At 37.9% G+C, this 18,121-nt stretch overlaps 1 protein-coding gene across 1 annotated transcript in view; it reads left to right on the forward strand.

Annotated features, from left to right (window-relative positions):
• LOC115242016 (lachesin-like) overlaps window positions 1-18,121 on the forward strand; it is a 152,956-nt gene that overhangs the window by 123,007 nt on the left and 11,828 nt on the right. The window contains exons 4-7 of the mRNA XM_029818018.1: window positions 8,057-8,242; window positions 8,615-8,810; window positions 9,394-9,522; window positions 17,793-17,912. Coding sequence (XP_029673878.1) covers window positions 8,057-8,242; window positions 8,615-8,810; window positions 9,394-9,522; window positions 17,793-17,912 — 631 coding nt within the window. The remainder of the gene's footprint in view (window positions 1-8,056; window positions 8,243-8,614; window positions 8,811-9,393; window positions 9,523-17,792; window positions 17,913-18,121) is intronic.

Genomic DNA, 18,121 nt, shown 5'->3' on the forward strand with positions numbered 1-18,121 from the left:
GTTGTTGCGCCCTTCCGTCGACTCATCCTTCCTCGAGTCTGGACGTAACAGTACAATATATGAAATGTTAAAGAAAGACTATCAAAAAGCAAAAAATATAATTGCTTCAAATAAAATAAATAATAAAATTCTTTTATTACAACATCAAATTCTCAAAATGTAACTCTCGAAGATATTAATACTAAAGCATTCTACTTTGTCGTCTTTGAGAAATGTTACAATTGTAATATTTCAGCTCACATTTATTATATCGATCACCCCTTTAATCTCCTATAAATTCGAGAAAAAAACACAAGAAATATGACAACTGGAATTTTGTCTATTGATTGCGTAGTTATCGCAAAAAATACATTTGCCCGTGTTGTTTTTACTGTGCACTATGCACGACAATAAATTTGCGAGATACATACGTACGCCATTTATCACTGTGATCGATTGACATTCACATGCCACTAATTTACTTGATTAGTCGGTAATTCAATTTCAGTCATTAAGAAAAACCTTCAAATAACCGTCTCAGTCATATGAGGTCCTATATAATCGGTAAATATAGGTATTACAAGTATTTTTAGGTTTTACAATTACTTTTAGGTTGTTTTTTTTTATTAGTATCTAAAAATCGTAGGTACGTTAGTATTAATCTAAATCCGTCCTCCCTCGTGTTCTTTTTTATTCCCGAATATGATTGCAATACAAAAAAAAAAACGCTCAAACAGACTTTGAAGACGGCTAGAAAGCTTCTCCGCCGAACTAAATTTCACTCTTCATTGAATTGAATGAGAACCGACAGAGCGAGGACATTCAAATCGACATTAACAAGCGCCGAGACGTTGCTTACAACTTGAATGCTCTGTGCTCTAAACGAATCTCGTGAATCGGGCAATGTATTGTAAGTTCGTGCCTATAGCAAGGACGTTCAGACCTAGTATCCGGCTTTTTCGCTTGTTAGATTTAAGCTTTGATGCTTAATGGCACCCGCTGGAAAACCAAGGACTGTAGTTCAATGATTGTCCCAGGCAACAGCATCTACCATTATTTCTAATGATAATTTATTCAAGCAAAAGTGCATCAGTATATTGCAGAAGATAGTTAAAATATGGGCAACATCAGCAATAATCTTGTATAACGAATTTTGATGAATTAAGATTTTATTATTTTTATTAAAATGTATTTTGAAAAGAATATATATATATATATGTGATTATTTTAATAAATTATCTTTACGCGTCATAAATTTTTAATAGTACAGAGAAATATGTGTGGATTGTGTTGCCTGGATAGATGACAGTATATTTGAAATTCTCAGGACAAAAAGTTTCAAAAGATATTTCGAAACAGGAATGATAGGCATGAACCAATGTCACAGATTTGTACAATCAATAATTACAAATATATAAACATAATTATCTTCATAACTTTATCAAACAAACACCATCTTATAATTTGACGAATTTATATTTGTGATCTCCTTTCTATAATGTATTCATAAACAGATGTAAAATATAATTATTAATCAAATATTTCAAATACTTTATTAATTTTCATTAACGCTGATTTCTTTGATTTATTACAATATTAAAAGTTTTCCATATTTTTGTCGAGACTATTTATCATTATACTTAACAAAATATTACAGACGTCTCTGATTCTGATTGCGGATTCAATTTGTGAATATTAAACAAAGACGAAAAAATATTATAATAAAAATTACAGATAAAATAACTTTCATTCAAATATCTGGTTAGTTTAAAGTATATCGCGACTCATTATGATGACGATTTTTTCTGATAGCGGATGACAATCTTTTTTGTCATTCTGTGTCCTGCCGTACCTGTCTCTCCTTCCTCTCCTACTCCCTTCGATACGAAAACATTCAGGTTCACATGGGCTTGTCCACGAATGCACAATTTCTATTTGCACATGTGTCTGTTTATAATGCATAAACGCATCTGAGATTTGAATGTTCGTGCGAGATGAAATATGGTGCAAGTTGCATTGGAGAAGAATTGAGATGTTCGGACGTGTTATGCGCCCCTGAGTAATTGCCGAATACGAAGGGCAAAATCGGGCTCAATACATATTGTTCTTAGCGTGTCACTGAATTCCTGTCTATATGCGAGAGGCATGCCAATGATGCATGAATATATAATAATGGAGAGTACACGAGGTTGCATGAGCATGTTTTTAAAAATAAGCATTAATCTATAGACAGATGAACGAAATATGTAACTTGATATTAGAATTTAGATCAGAGAGGCGATAGGTCGTTCAGGTTTTAGCAGCGATAAATAAATCTAGCGATTCAATTAGAGTAACGAAATCTCCACTTTTCGTATGATTATCGTATAAGAAGTTATATGTGTCTTATATATTTACTCTGTTAATCTATTACAGTATTTCTATAACTTGTAGAAAATATAACATTATAACATGTAGAACATGTTCTGTGATATTAAATTAAGAAACCTATGTAATCGAAAATCGCAATATATATGTAATAACTCTTTATAGATATCCTCATCGAACATTTAATGTTAAATGCGACTGTCTGATCTCATTTATATCTTCCGATTTTGCGTAACTTTCGAAGCGAATAATCTTAAGCTCTACTCGATGCGTACTCTCACATGGAGGAGACCAGCGCGTGCCATATTATTCATGTCACCCGGTACGTCCCGAGTGTGTACGCTAGAACGAGTAATTTCGTCCGAAACGTGCGTGTCACGCGAATCGGTTAATCGTTCGAATTCCGCGCACGCGGCTACGCGGATGAGTGCGTTTCGCTGTACCGTCGAGCGTGCCGCGATGCTCGGAGTCGCATCGCGCTCCCTGCCATAAATTCTAACATTTAACCCCGCCGTTATCGCGTTCTCGAGCGCTGCGCTCGAATTTTGCACGACATCCCGAAATAAAATAATGTTTAATAAACAATTGCGCTCGTATGTATATTTGCAAATATACGTTATACGGAAAACCAAGTTCCAAAATTTTATTGCCACTATATATGTACATATATTTAACTCTACAGTGTTGCTCCAGTAATTTAATCTCTTTCCTCTAAATATATAAAAATTTTATTGAAAAACTTTGCTCTCTTCTCTTCATTACTTTTCTTTAATTTATTATTAAATATTGCATAAAAATTAAATATAAATTATGGAAATAGATTTTGGTCGGAGAATTAAATGGGAAAACAGGCCAAGGATGGATTTAGCATGGATATAAATATATAAAAACTACATTGGAATCATTAAATTGTAAACCACCGACGGATATACGTATGACGATGGCGTTTGGATGTTGTCCACTAATTTGTATAGACTCTACGCGGTGATTTTAGTGAGCCTTCCTTTCTGATTATTAATTCTAATTTGAAATTTGACTGCAACAAATATTGTGTATGTCAAATTTTTAAATTTCAATGCAATCTTTATATATTTACATCCATGCTAAAGATGGACCAAAAAACAGTCCAAAACGTATATTATTAATGCATATTCGTTAATAAAATTCGCACCTTGGCTCTTATCGACCAGTTTTCTCACTTAATTGTCAGTTCTCTGAAAGTACTATTGTTATACTATTATTATTTAGTCGGAGAGTCGCAGCGTTCGTAACGCCTACATATTCCCGAATTAACCCTTTCAATAGAAAGATGAGATGTAAATTATCTATTTCAAAAATGTACCTTTAACATTATATATACAGGGTATGATCTTATATATCCTGGCGACATACATTTTTAAAAACCACAAACATTGGGGAAAAAAGCAACTCTTTTATTGATAAATTATCTCAAATTATATAGAGAAATTTTCTCTTAAATTTTTTCTTTTATCTCAAAAAGAAAAGATACAATTTTCTACAAATATAATACTAAAAAAAAAAATTACTTTGAAAGGGTTAAAGTCGTTGCGTCGAACGAGAACAGAGAGGAAAGGAGCAGGAAAAAGGAGAAACGATCGTGCACGAAAACTACAAAATAATACACTATCTCTTGGAATTTCAACCGTGCGAAGCTATGATAGTATGGAAAGGGCTAGTGTGCGAGGTAAAAAGAGTCGCTCCGACAAAGTTGTTCTACCGTGCATTGCAACAACAACAAGAATGGGAGAAAAACAAAGCGAAACTTTTAATTAGCGAGTTTATCCATTTATTTTACACGCCGCTGAAAAGGGGAACAGCCGTATCTTAGATCAGCCGGCCGGACAAAAGTCGAGAAAATAAAAACTTAGGAACGAGTCGCGCTCTATAAGTGGATGACGGTGTTGGAAAGAGAAAAATAAAACGCAAAGGATGAGAAGGGATAAAGAGAGAGTGAGATTCGGGAAGAAGGGGTTCTGAAGAGCCGCGGAGGAGGTGGCGGGAAATAAACGAGGTGTGGTAGACTGGACCGAGGCTCCCGATCCCACAATGCGCCACAATGGAGCGCCGACGATGGTTTTGCATATGAAAGAGGGCCGAGAATGGAGGGAACGCCAAAGGCGGGGGATAGAAAGGGGAGGAATAGGTGTACGTAACGCGATTACAAATATAATACTAAAAAAAAAAAATTACTTTGAAAGGGTTAAAGTCGTTGCGTCGAACGAGAACAGAGAGGAAAGGAGCAGGAAAAAGGAGAAACGATCGTGCACGAAAACTACAAAATAATACACTATCTCTTGGAATTTCAACCGTGCGAAGCTATGATAGTATGGAAAGGGCTAGTGTGCGAGGTAAAAAGAGTCGCTCCGACAAAGTTGTTCTACCGTGCATTGCAACAACAACAAGAATGGGAGAAAAACAAAGCGAAACTTTTAATTAGCGAGTTTATCCATTTATTTTACACGCCGCTGAAAAGGGGAACAGCCGTATCTTAGATCAGCCGGCCGGACAAAAGTCGAGAAAATAAAAACTTAGGAACGAGTCGCGCTCTATAAGTGGATGACGGTGTTGGAAAGAGAAAAATAAAACGCAAAGGATGAGAAGGGATAAAGAGAGAGTGAGATTCGGGAAGAAGGGGTTCTGAAGAGCCGCGGAGGAGGTGGCGGGAAATAAACGAGGTGTGGTAGACTGGACCGAGGCTCCCGATCCCACAATGCGCCACAATGGAGCGCCGACGATGGTTTTGCATATGAAAGAGGGCCGAGAATGGAGGGAACGCCAAAGGCGGGGGATAGAAAGGGGAGGAATAGGTGTACGTAACGCGATATTATATCGGACTAGGGAGGTTACCCACTCACTCCCTCATCCTCGAATCTCTTTACGTCTATCTATCCGTCTGTTCCGTTACTCACCGCAAGTTCCTTCGCGGTTTCTCCTTCTATATTCTTAAAGGACCACGAAGATTGGCGTAGAAGGAGAGGGCTGTAAAACGAAAGTATCCCGGGAAAAGAAACTGCATTAGGTAAAGAGAGCGTTTTTACGTTAAGATAGAGACTCGTTTCCATACGAGGGCGCGCCCTTTAAATTCTCTTCATCGTCCCCCTATCTTTATTTCTCCCTGCTTTAAACCCTCTGCCTTCTTCATTGTACTGCAAATTTGCGATTTATTCCTGACCGGGAAGATTCGCGCGCAATGCTCCATGTCGTGGAGAGAAAATGACAGTTCTCGTACAAGATTTTCCTTTTTGAGAGAGCCCAGCAAAATCGCCCGGCTTTTGAGTTTTGACTTTCGGATGCGCGACTTGAAAGGAGCGATGTATTGTGCCGCGCTTTCGTTTCGTTGTCGTCGCTGGTGCTTACGTGACCTTATCCCGTTCGCGTTGCTATGGATACGTTCTTTCGCTTCCAACCGATTTTGATATCGGGTATTTGCCCAGGAGTCTCTGTCACAGGGCTCTGTGAAATAAGGATTCGAGGAAACCGTCCTAATCGATTTTGCTTGGCAATAACTGCGGGATAAATATTTTTTCCTTCAGCTTCGCGTTTCGAATGCTATTGTCATATTAATATTTTTCGCTCCTTCCTCCCACATATATCAACTGTACTTTTCATCAATTTTAAAGTTCATAAAATATTTAATATTTTATCCTCTTTTGTTTTTTTTTTATTTGCTTCTTTAAAATATACTTTTTGTTTTTTTAACTTTAAGAAACGACTTTAAATCGTATATCGCTTCGCGGATGTTTCGAACGTTTTCTCCTTTTTCATTCGATCTACAACAATTAATCATCGAATGAATTGATGATAATATCGCATAAATGTTTAAGAGTCGCGAGCATCTATCGCCCGCTGTGACTTTCTCGCACCCTCTTTTTCGAGAGGGTGGTTTGCCACCTCCGAAAGATCGCTGGGCGCACCAAAAGGGAGAATGGGGTCGCACTTATATATTCCGGCATAATATATTATAAGTGGAGGCACTCAGAGGGCCGTCACTACCAAACACTCGCACTCTCTCGCATCCCAGATCATCCCCTTCTCCCGCAAACGTCCCTCTTCATCTCTCCGCGCCCGCCCTCTATACACTCCGCTCGCGGGTTATCGATAAGAACCGCGGAACTCCTTTGTCGGTTGATAGATAGCCTTTCAGAGCGATGCGAGGTCAGATATTCGACATGGTACGGGTTCAATTTCATGCCAATAATATCTGTGCAGAGGGAGACGAATAGGGCAGAGAACAGGGGAGGGGAGGATGAATATTCGCGATACGCCACGCTGCAGTTTCCTCCACCAGAATAGCTTCGACCAGGATGCAAGGCGGATTTATGTTTAATACGTGTTAACCGGTCACAATTGCGTTTTCTCTCTCTCTCTCTTTCTCTCTCTCTCTCTCCTTTTTCTCCGCCCTTTCTCCTTTCTTCATTGATTTTAATCCGTAAAAAAAATGGGTTTAATTAATGGCATATATCAGCGGCGAACTGCAATAACCGGCGAGAGTTCAATTTAGCGTTGATGATACGAAGGATCGCGAGCTAAAACGCGGTAACCCACATTCGGAATAGTCACGATAGTTACTTCAGAAGTAATATAACTTGCAGAACATTTACGGGAGCGTGAAGAACTTCTGATAAATTATACCAATACGCGAGAGAGGAATACGGACGAAATATATTTATTTGGTTGACGATTATATTTCCATCCTTTTACTATTTTTATACCTAATAATATAAAGCTCCTTCTAGTTTGATGTAAACATAATGTTATATCCTGTGAGAGCTGAACTTTGCTACTAAACCGTTATCTTTCGCGACTATCTATCTTTATTTTTCTGAAAAGTTACGTTCTATGGGTTATCGTGCTCTTGCTCGCGGAATTCTTCATATTTACACAGCGGCAGACCATCGTGGCGCGCAACGGTACAGTTTTCTTGTCGAGATATGCGACGGAAAAGCCGAAGCAGAGCGACTTTGCCATAAAGAGAAGATTCTTTCGTGGAATATGGCTTCTGATGCCTGCCTTCGAGATGATGTATACGAATATTTCATTCACTCGCGAATAGAATGCGCGTCCCGTGTTTATATCCTTCATTCTACGCACAGTCTGGCAGAGGTACGTTATCTCGTAATCGAGTTCATATTTGAATCGTGACAGGAAGCTTAAGATTGTACTTGCGAATATTTTAGAAGTAACCGAGATATATAGAGAAAATAAAAAAAAAAAGCGATAGAAAAGTGCTTTAGGTTAGCAGGAAGTTCGACACTTCCTATATTTTTGTACATCGATATAAAAAATAATTTTCAAACTGCGCATAGTAATTAACTCTTTCAATATTCAATATTCATATTTAACATAATTAAAGCCAATCAAATGTCATTTACATTTACATATTTTATTTATCAAGAATCGGGTTTTCAATTCTTAATTAAATAAAAAAGTGATTCTATAAAAATTGTATGCCAAATTTGAAAGGGTTGATTAAATTATATATAAGACAGCGAAAACTGTAAGAAATTTAGCTCGATAGGCGAAATATTTTACGGGATAGACGATGGTTAGATTCGCGACGAAAAATTCGTAAGAAAGGAATCGTAAATTAATAAGTTACGCATAGCGATGAGATTAGGCAGGCTTTGACAAGTTTCAAATCAGCATGAAAAAATTCCGCTGTCTCTAAAAAATGGGTTTGTGAGGCCAGGTGGCATGGATCAAAGCGGACACCAAGGCAATCCTAGCGATTCACGAGCACGTGATTACAAACAACGCCCGTCTGTCGGTGACCCACAGCGATTACAACACGTGGACGTTAAACATTCGCGCAGCACGTCGGGAAGATCGCGGGATTTATATGTGCCAGGTCAACACGGACCCTATGAAAAGCCAGGTACGTAATATCCGCCACGTATAACAAATTAAAAAGTTGCAAAGTTTGTTTTGTAAAAAAGGATAAAGCTTCATAAATCTTTTTAAGACTACGTACTGTGCAAGTACAAAAAAAAAAATAGATATTAATAATTCATAATTATTATGAAACTATCGAATAAAATACTGGAAAAAAGATATTAGAGTATTTCTATAAAAATCTTTGCAAAAATTACTTTTTGATTTTATTAATTTTTGATTACCATCTCAGACTCTCAAAGTTATCCACTTTAATTCGATCCGTGCTTTCTTTGCATATTTCGTAATCCTTTTTTTACCGTATACACACGCCCACACGAATGCGTTATAATTTATTATCCTCACGCATTTTCAGAGCGCGTTTTTGGAGGTGGTAATACCGCCAGACATAATCTCGGAAGAGACCTCGAACGACATGATGGTACCCGAGGGAGGTTCCGCCAAGCTGGTGTGTAAAGCGCGTGGTTATCCCAAGCCTGACATCGTGTGGAAACGAGAAGACGGCACTGAAATCATTTCGCGAGCCGGCATTTCCGGCGGCAAGACAAAAAGTAAGGAACTCCAAATTTTATTTTGTTTCAGCCGGTCTCTCCCTTCTCTCTTGGGAACGATATGCAATATTCTCCGAACAGATTTTTTACTGAAAGCGCAATTGTCGGCACAATTAAAATTGATCTCGTCGGAATAGCTTGTATCAGGATACGAAGGACGGAATTTAATTGGCGGCCATCGCTTATTCGATATATTTAAAAATCATTCCTTTTTGAACTTGTTACAAAATTTTATTTGAAAAAACGACTTTTCATCTTTGATATACGTGTATTATTTTTAATTCAATATCCCCCAAAAATAATGAAATGCGTACTTAAATAATATATTTCCATTTTCGTTTCGAAGTCAATTTCAATAATATTATATTTAGTACTGCAAATTTATTCTTGCAATCAAAAATTGTCACTTCTATAATAAACTATATCGGAAATAGATTTAATTTGGTAACGGTAAATTTCTACGGGGACATTTCTGTGTCTGTGCGTATTAAACTATTAAGCCGATCAGGTATTAACGTTGTACACTTTGATTATATATAACGAACTAACTTCTGAGACCGTTCCTTGCGCTTGCATATTGCAGTACCCACTGCAGGAGGCGAAACGCTGACTTTGTCGAAAGTAACGAGAGGCGAGATGGGTGCCTACCTATGCATCGCCAGCAACGGAGTGCCTCCGTCAGTCAGCAAACGAATGATGCTACACGTGCATTGTAAGTATTATAATATATCTACTATTTTATCGAACACACGCGGATTTCTCGCCTGCCACGAAGGAAATTTTTCCGTATCACAAATGTATAGTTTCGATAATATTTTGTCAATAATTTTGTAGTAAAATACGAACAACGCCGAGTAACAAGATTTGCTAAAATTTTCAAATGTTACGAACGCTTCTAACGATAAGTGAAAAATAACAGAGAGACGACCGTGCAATTTCTCGTCGTGCGATTTCTATCGTGCTCACCACAAAGGATACATTAAAATTTATAAAGTAAACATTGCGGACGCTCTGTAATAAATTAAAAAACAAGCTATATATGAAAATCTCGTGCGAGCTTTACAAATTAAAATTTATAAATCTACAACTGTGTTCACAATAAAGTCATATGTATACTTTATGAAATTCCAATAACACGAGCTATCATTAATCATTAATCGCTCATCTATGTACAACTGACTTACTTCTTACGGAATGTTGTATTCATTAAAAAGGAAAATATATATGCATACGTAAAAATTGTAAGACATTTGATGAGAAACAAACATGGCAACGTTTTTACAAAATATTTCAACAATTTGTATTTACTAATTACACTGGTCGACAAAATGAGACCTTTGTTTCTGCCTTAAGTTTTATCAAGTCATTTCTGGTAGATTTTTTAGCGCTGATTACGAATCTTAAAAACGCATATTTTAGCAACTTTGATTGAGATTTTCTCAAAAACTTGATATGATACGTCATTTTTACGGCCAGATTCGTAATCAACGCTAAAAAATCTATCAGAAATGACTGGATAGAACTTAAGGCAGATTTGATGTTAAATAATTATAATTATATTTTTATAATTATTAATTGATTTCAAAGTTAACAAAATAAATAAATAATTTGTATTACATTTTAAATCTCAATAATAATCAAGTAAGTATTCAATAAAATAAACAATATAAGTTATTTACAAGAGCAATCTTTTAAAACTTGGTAAATTTGTGCCACCACTGAAAGCTCTCGTTTTAACGCTAGTGACTAATCCGCGAAAGGCGATCGTAAGATAAAAATAGAACGAGCGTGTTCGCGAATAGCAGTCGAGATTTTTTTTTTTACTAGCTGTATAGCGTCACGATTTCTCGAGCTCCAGAATGTTTCCTCGAGCAATCGAGTCCAAGAGGTGTAAACTCCGCAAACTGCCGGCAGTAGCCTTATCCGCGCGAGACATACTTCTCGTTGTAAAACGAGAGACGTCTCGAAGGGGGGAATATAAGGTGTCGCGGCAACGACGAAGAAAAGCGTCGACTGTAGCCGACGAGATAGCCATCGTCACCTTCTCTTGCATAATTTCACTGTAGCAAAGGCAGGAGGGAACCGAGGGTCTTTCTTTCGAGAAAAGGGAGCCGAGACGGGGAATGACAAGGACCATGACTGAGAATGGGAAAGAGAGAAAAAAAAGACCAAAGGTAAAATACTGCTTAAATAACAGCGCGTGACGGCGACAAGAGTGAAGGAAGGACTTTACAGGATGATGGAGAGTGTCGGAAAGGGGCGCGAGATAATAAAATTACACTTGCGACGATGGTACAACACATTCGCATTTATACCCCCGCCGTAAAAGATAGACGGTTAGCGAGAAGACGTTGTGCACAATAAGGCTACATTCAGATTGCGCGAAGGAGGTAAATGAAGGCGTTTGCTGTATTAAAGGAACGTTGTAAACTTAATTTCTCAAAAATCATTTTATAGGATTGATTTGGTTATGTATCCTTCATATCATAAAAAAGTTACTTTTTTAAGAAATGAAGAAAACCAAGCATATGATATCTCAAAAAAATAAAATATATAATACATATAAAATCTCAAAAAAAAATAAAAAAAAATATATATATATATAATATATATTTCTCTTGCAATTTGTAACAAAACAAAATTCAAGTTCTTCGACGTATTTAAGGAAAATTTTATCGCAATAATAGCGATGCTATGACAACAAAGAACATTTATATAATTACATGTAAAATCAAAAGAATTATTGTAATTGCACTGGTGCGATTGTTCCAATTTTCTGCGATTGCAGCCATCAATAATCAAGTAGATTTAGAACTAAGAATATTTTATATAAACGAGAAGTTGGATTTTAAAATAAATTCTCATACATCAAGAAACTGTATACTCGTTAAAAGAGCGTAAAAGAAAGGTGAGTACACATACCAAGAAATAGCTTTATTGCGGAGGAAGCGTAGTGTGACGATAGCGAGTTAAGTCGCGGTTACGACCAATCCGACCGTACCTTAAATCCTAGTGAGGGGAGGTAATTCTCCTTGTCGGAAATTGGATGTAGCTACGTACGTATACGCTCGCAGTGCACGATCTCGCACCTGCCCTCAGGCATCCCGCGATAAGATCGCGCGCGGGATAATCGAGTTTCATTGAAATACGTCATATAAATGAAGCCGCGTCCGCGCGCGAGCTATTGCCGCGAAATTCGCACGACCAACATGGCATAGGTATTGTCGGTAATGCAAGGGGATGGCAATTCATTCGCGGATACGAACTGCCCGTGGCAGACGGCCGATTGCTTCAAACGATCGCGTGATACGAACGACAAAGCGCCCGAGTTCCTTTGAAAGCGCGGGAGAATGTTTGAAATCATCGGCAGTTCGCGTGCGATTACGCGATCGCTACTTTGTCGTCGATATATCAATGCAGATATTTTCAATGTTTGATTATTTTTATGTGTTCCTGATACATTGTTTCATCTCTTATTTATCTTCACACTTGCAATAAAATTTTGGGCACGTTTCCGATAACTTTGGCGCTACGTTTTGACTGTGAATTACGAAGATATTTTTGACAAGAAACATGGGAAAAATAATAAAAAAAATTCTAGGATCAACAGTTTGTAAGATATAGTAATAATATTAATATTTTACAAAACGTAAAATTTAAATCTCAAGAGAAAAAATTAATAAAAAACATTTCACTGAAACAGGAATCATAACAAACAACTATGTAAACAGAACATATCATGAAGTTTCTTTATTATCCATATACACTTAATATTTTTAAGTATTTTTCCTGTATTCCCCGCTAAAAATTCCTTCGGAAATCACTTTTAATTCAAATTTTGTGTTAGTAATTATAAAAGCCTATCGTAAGTTTGAGATATTTTATAGAAATACAGTTGACATGTGTATGAATACTTTGCTTATGTGAGATAAATTTCTTATCGCAGTCACCGTCGAAATGTATTGATATCAAGATATTATTAAAATCATAAATAGTTAATACTTCCAAATTCTCGCAAGTAAAATCGTACTCGCGACTCACGCCCGCTCGTCATCGGCAGCCACGCGACAACAGAATGAAAGTTCCTTCCTAGTTAAGGACTCGGAAAAGAGAGACCGAGCCCTGATCTAATCATTGCAAGATGTGACAAGCTGAACTTTACTCGGAAACTTTAAACACCTTCGCCGTCCGTTCCGGTTTTAACTTAGTCCCAACATTTTAACTTCTCCGTTACATCTCCCGCGACTTTCTTTCTCTCTCTCTCTCTCTCTCTTTCTTCCGTTTGCAACTTTTCCATGGAGCTCGGACGCGTAATTACGCGTTAGATAAATATCGTTGTACACGAGAGAAGACGGGACCACTGAGAAAAGCGACGCGACATGCCGCAACACAATGCCTGAAATACCGTAACGCCGCCGAGTCTCCGACACGGTAGTCTTAACACCGGTTCTTAACAAAAAACCATTACGCTGGGATAGTACGCGTCGCGAGCGCCATAGAAAAGGATCGAGCGTTATCTTATCACCGCAGAAATACCGGGTGCCGGGTCCTTTGAGCGCCCGCAAGGACGAGAGAAAATCTTGCCTCTCTCGCGGATCGCGCGAATTTCCCATCCACCCGAAGCCGTACACGAGCTAAGTCGCCGCTCTGGTGACCCGGAAATACAATAACAGGCCCTCTCTAACGTTTGTAAGTTGACTTTATGTCGCGTCGCTATTGGTTCCTTTTAAGTAGACTTAATATCGCCACGCTTACTATCTCCGGATTACACACGTGCTGGCGTGTATTTCCGTTATAATGATAAAAATAACGTTTGCGCGGATTGCGATAAATTAAACTTGAGTAATTTCATTACTTTTATTATGTGTAATATAATACTCGTCTAGTTCCCTGTAATTAATCTTTTACTTAAATAAGTAGAGGCCAGATATTTGCATGCTAATGGGATAAACTCCTGTAATTTTTGCTGCTCGTTAAAATACTGGATTAGAGAAAATGCGGTGTAGCGTATAATAAATTAAGAGCTATCAATTAAACAACTCAACTTCCCTTTGTCTCATAAAATATCTAATTTTTCTCTCTTGGAAAGTGGCACAGATTTTACCTTAGCTTGACGGCAAAGATTTACTGCAGCGAATATTACTTTTTAAACATCATTCAACTCAATTGTTGCGAATCGATATTGGAACTATCTATTTAGAAGGGATTTTGCGTGATATCGAGAATCGCGCGTTGCGTAATGCACATTAAATTATTACGCCGCATTAAATTGTTACACCGCATTAGAGATTGGAGTATGAACGCGACGAATGCAATTTCACGCCACAGACCGCATTATAAGCGCTTTGAGGGCCATTCGCTTCGCTTAATTAGCGGAGGCGCCGAAAGAAATTAGCCTGTGCCATACTTATTTGCAAGCTCGTGCTTCGCGGTCGACCCTGTTTCGGTCCTTCGCTTCAGATCGATCGGCCGTCTATTTTGCACCACAGATATCGCATCCGCGAACTTATTTGATTGATGTTCGAGCAGTTTATTTTGGTATAACTATATTTATCGATGATATCGCATGAACTTGCGTACGTTACTGCATACGTGAACAGGATATTTTCAAAAATATTCTTCGCTGAATATATTCTGCAGTCTATGCTGATATATAAACCTATATTACAAAAATCTTTAAGATTCTTAAAAGTATGAATATAGATAATAAAGGAAACTCTTTTGTCAATCAAATTGATTTTCCTTTAATCAAAACTTTATTTAACGCTGAGATCAGCATTGGAAATATTTATATTTCCATATTTCACTAAAAAGAAAAAATTCAGTAAACTCAAAGAATCTATGAAAATAATCCTGAGACACTCTAGGCATATAACAATTTAAAGAATCTAATATAAGCAGGAGCTATATTTATTACAGGAAATTATCGATTGTATAAACGAAGACTTTGAGATATATTTATATTCTTATATATTTTACATCAGGCGACGACGTTTATCAATAAACGGTCGGTGCGCAAAATCCACAGGGAGAATTTGCATCCCGTGCAATTGCTTGGTCGCGAATTGACCGACGCCGAAATGCGCGACGTATTTGCGTTTGCCGGCGTTCGCGTCCGCGGGCTCATTCACAATTAAGAGTAATGTCGAGCGATCTCGTTGTTTGTTATCCGGGCAAACGCGTCGCCTATCGTCACGTACCAGGCTAAACGTTACACGAAGAATTCCCAGCGCGAATATTCATCACTGTACACCGCGTGGCGCGAAATCGGTGCTGTTGCGGATGGATCGAAAGTTTGCGCGTAAATCTGCCGGAAAATCACGCGACGGATTTGCGAAACACGTCCGGCAAATCGAAACAATTAAAACGCACTCTCTCTCTCTTTCCCCAGCCGCAACCAGAAGGGATTCATAAATCAATTCTCGCGATATAACGCGCGGTTGTGCTTAGGGGCGAAAACGTGATTCAATTCGGTGCATAATTGTTCGCCCGGAATTGCCGAGAGAGTCCACGCGTTCGAGTTAACGCGCGCTGAAGTGTTCCATTGTTGTGTTTCGCGTTTTGATAATTTGTCCCGTACTTTCTCCCAGCTCATCCGCGTTTTCCGATATGACCGACGCGCGCCGTAATTGCTAATTATTCGTAATCGCATCGCAATTGTTAATATCGTATCCGGATTTCTGTTTGGCAAAAACCGTTCCTTGTTTAACGTACGAAATGACTTTCTTGTAAAAAGCGCGACGTCGAAATTACCAGATTTTTATATACAAGAATATCGATATACCTGACTTATGGCTATCCTGCCCCGTCCAACGCTCTTGTATATTCCCTTTTCTGATATAAAAGTGTCGTCTCGGTACTGCGCTGGAATCTTCGGTGTGCACAAGCGCGTCGCGAACGCATATATTTCCCAAGCGGCGCCCGAGATAAAGAGTCGACCAAAGACTCGACGAAGAAACGGCCAGTTTATCTCGCGCCATCATCTTAATTTTCTGTTACTACGTACGTAATATCGTCACCCGCCTATTAGTATTGCCGATTTAATCTTGATTACGAAAGTACGGCTTATCTTACGAAACGTTATATTTTAATGACACCGATACAGAATTGTTAGACAATTCTTAGAACTTATTATGAATATAAAATAGTCTCAAGATATTGTATAAAAGGAAATTGTAACGATATTATGTTGTTTGCCAGACAACGCATATCCCTAAAAGATGTCTAAAAAATGACTTAAAGATATCTTATTAAAATGTCTTTTGACCTTTGTGTGCTGTCTGAGAGTTATCATCCCTTAAATCGGTTCTTTTATAAAAAATATATCTATATATATATATATATATGTGAAGTGTATGTTTGTATGTTTTGTCAAATATTGTCACATAAATCTTATTATAGAACAGTTTAAATTTGTTGTTAACTCAAGATTGTACAAAACTAATAAAAGAATAAGTTCATATTATTCTCTCTCTTTCTCTCTCTCTCCCCCCTCTCTCTTTCTCTAATATATTATTATTCATAATTATTTAAAAAATTATTTTTTTTCTTATTCGAATATAATGTAATGAGCGACTGTATCAATTTCATTATCGATGACGACTATGATCAGACAATACCATAGAATATGATATTCACGATATGTAGAGAAATTTCTTTTATATGTTTGGAGTATGTTGGAAATGAGAGAGTTCAATGGGATACGGGGATTTTCCTGGGAACAAAATTTCACATCGCGGTGGAGCTAAGTAGCCGCTGTAAAACCTACTGTAAGCGCTTTGTGACGACACAACGTTGGCCGAGCTTCGGTCGGAAGAAGAAGTGCTCGGCGCGGTCGCCTGTTAAAACGTAAGCAGCTCACAGAAAGCTGCTTACGATATTCGAAACGAAAGGTAGCGAGACGTTATCAAGAGACAGAGAGAAAAAGAGAGAGAGAGAGAGAGAGAGAGAGAGATAACAGGGAAGAGGGAGAGTGAAGTGTATGTTTGTATGTTTCGTCAAATATTGTCTTACATAAATCTTATTATAGAACAATTTAAATTTGTTGTTAACTCAAGATTGTACAAAACTAATAAAAGAATAACTTCATATTATTCTCTCTCTTTCTCTCTCTCCCCCCTCTCTCTTTCTCTAATATATTATTATTCATAATTATTTAAAAAATTATTTTTCTTCTTATTCGAATATAATGTAATAAGCGACTGTATCAATTTCATTATCGATGACGACTATGATCAGACAATACCATAGAATATGATATTCACGATATGTAGAGAAATTTCTTTTATATGTTTGGAGTATGTTGGAAATGAGAGAGTTCAATGGGATACGGGGATTTTCCTGGGAACAAAATTTCACATCGCGGTGGAGCTAAGTAGCCGCTGTAAAACCTACTGTAAGCGCTTTGTGACGACACAACGTTGGCCGAGCTTCGGTCGGAAGAAGAAGTGCTCGGCGCGGTCGCCTGTTAAAACGTAAGCAGCTCACAGAAAGCTGCTTACGATATTCGAAACGAAAGGTAGCGAGACGTTATCAAGAGACAGAGAGAAAAAGAGAGAGAGAGAGAGAGAGAGAGAGAGATAACAGGGAAGAGGGAGAGGCAAAGAGTGCCCCTTTCTGCTCGCTCGCTAAATGACAATCTGTCAGCGTGTTTCATTAGCGTAAAGTGCACGCAACTCACTAATGACGCACTCGCACAAAGAGACCACAATGTAACGGCACGAAGTAAGGCGATTGAACAGGATACGGGAGCAAGTAGCACAATACATCCGTTGTTCCCGTATCCCGAAATCTCTGCTTTGAAAGAAATCGGAAAAATATCCTTTGTGGCGTTATATACGAGCGATAAAGTTCAATTAGAGAAATTAGTTCTCGGAGAACCGCATTTACGCGCGCGCGCAGATAGCGCGGATGTGTCGGCAATATTGTTGTCCTGAGCCTGATCGGGTATATTGCGACTGATCGAGTTGTTATGGATTGCAGTTCACCCAATGGTCCAAGTGCCGAACCAGCTGGTCGGAGCTCCGATCACAACTAACGTCACGTTGGTCTGTCACGTGGAAGCGTCACCTAAGGCCATTAATTACTGGACTCGAGAATCGGGTAATAGAACAGCGCAATCAGTACAGTTCTTGTCGTTCGATTTACTTGGAGAATAAATACCTTATCAGTTAATACAGTATTATTTTAAATATATTTAATCATTGAGAACATCATATAGAACATTTTATACAATCCTAAATAAAATATTTTTTGTCATTAATAGAAATATGTACCAAAGCGTGAAATTCTAACACTTCATTTTTTTTTTT

Source organism: Formica exsecta, unplaced genomic scaffold (genome assembly GCF_003651465.1).
Source record: "Formica exsecta isolate Colony F162 unplaced genomic scaffold, ASM365146v1 scaffold556, whole genome shotgun sequence".
NCBI classification, from domain to species: domain Eukaryota; kingdom Metazoa; phylum Arthropoda; class Insecta; order Hymenoptera; family Formicidae; genus Formica; species Formica exsecta.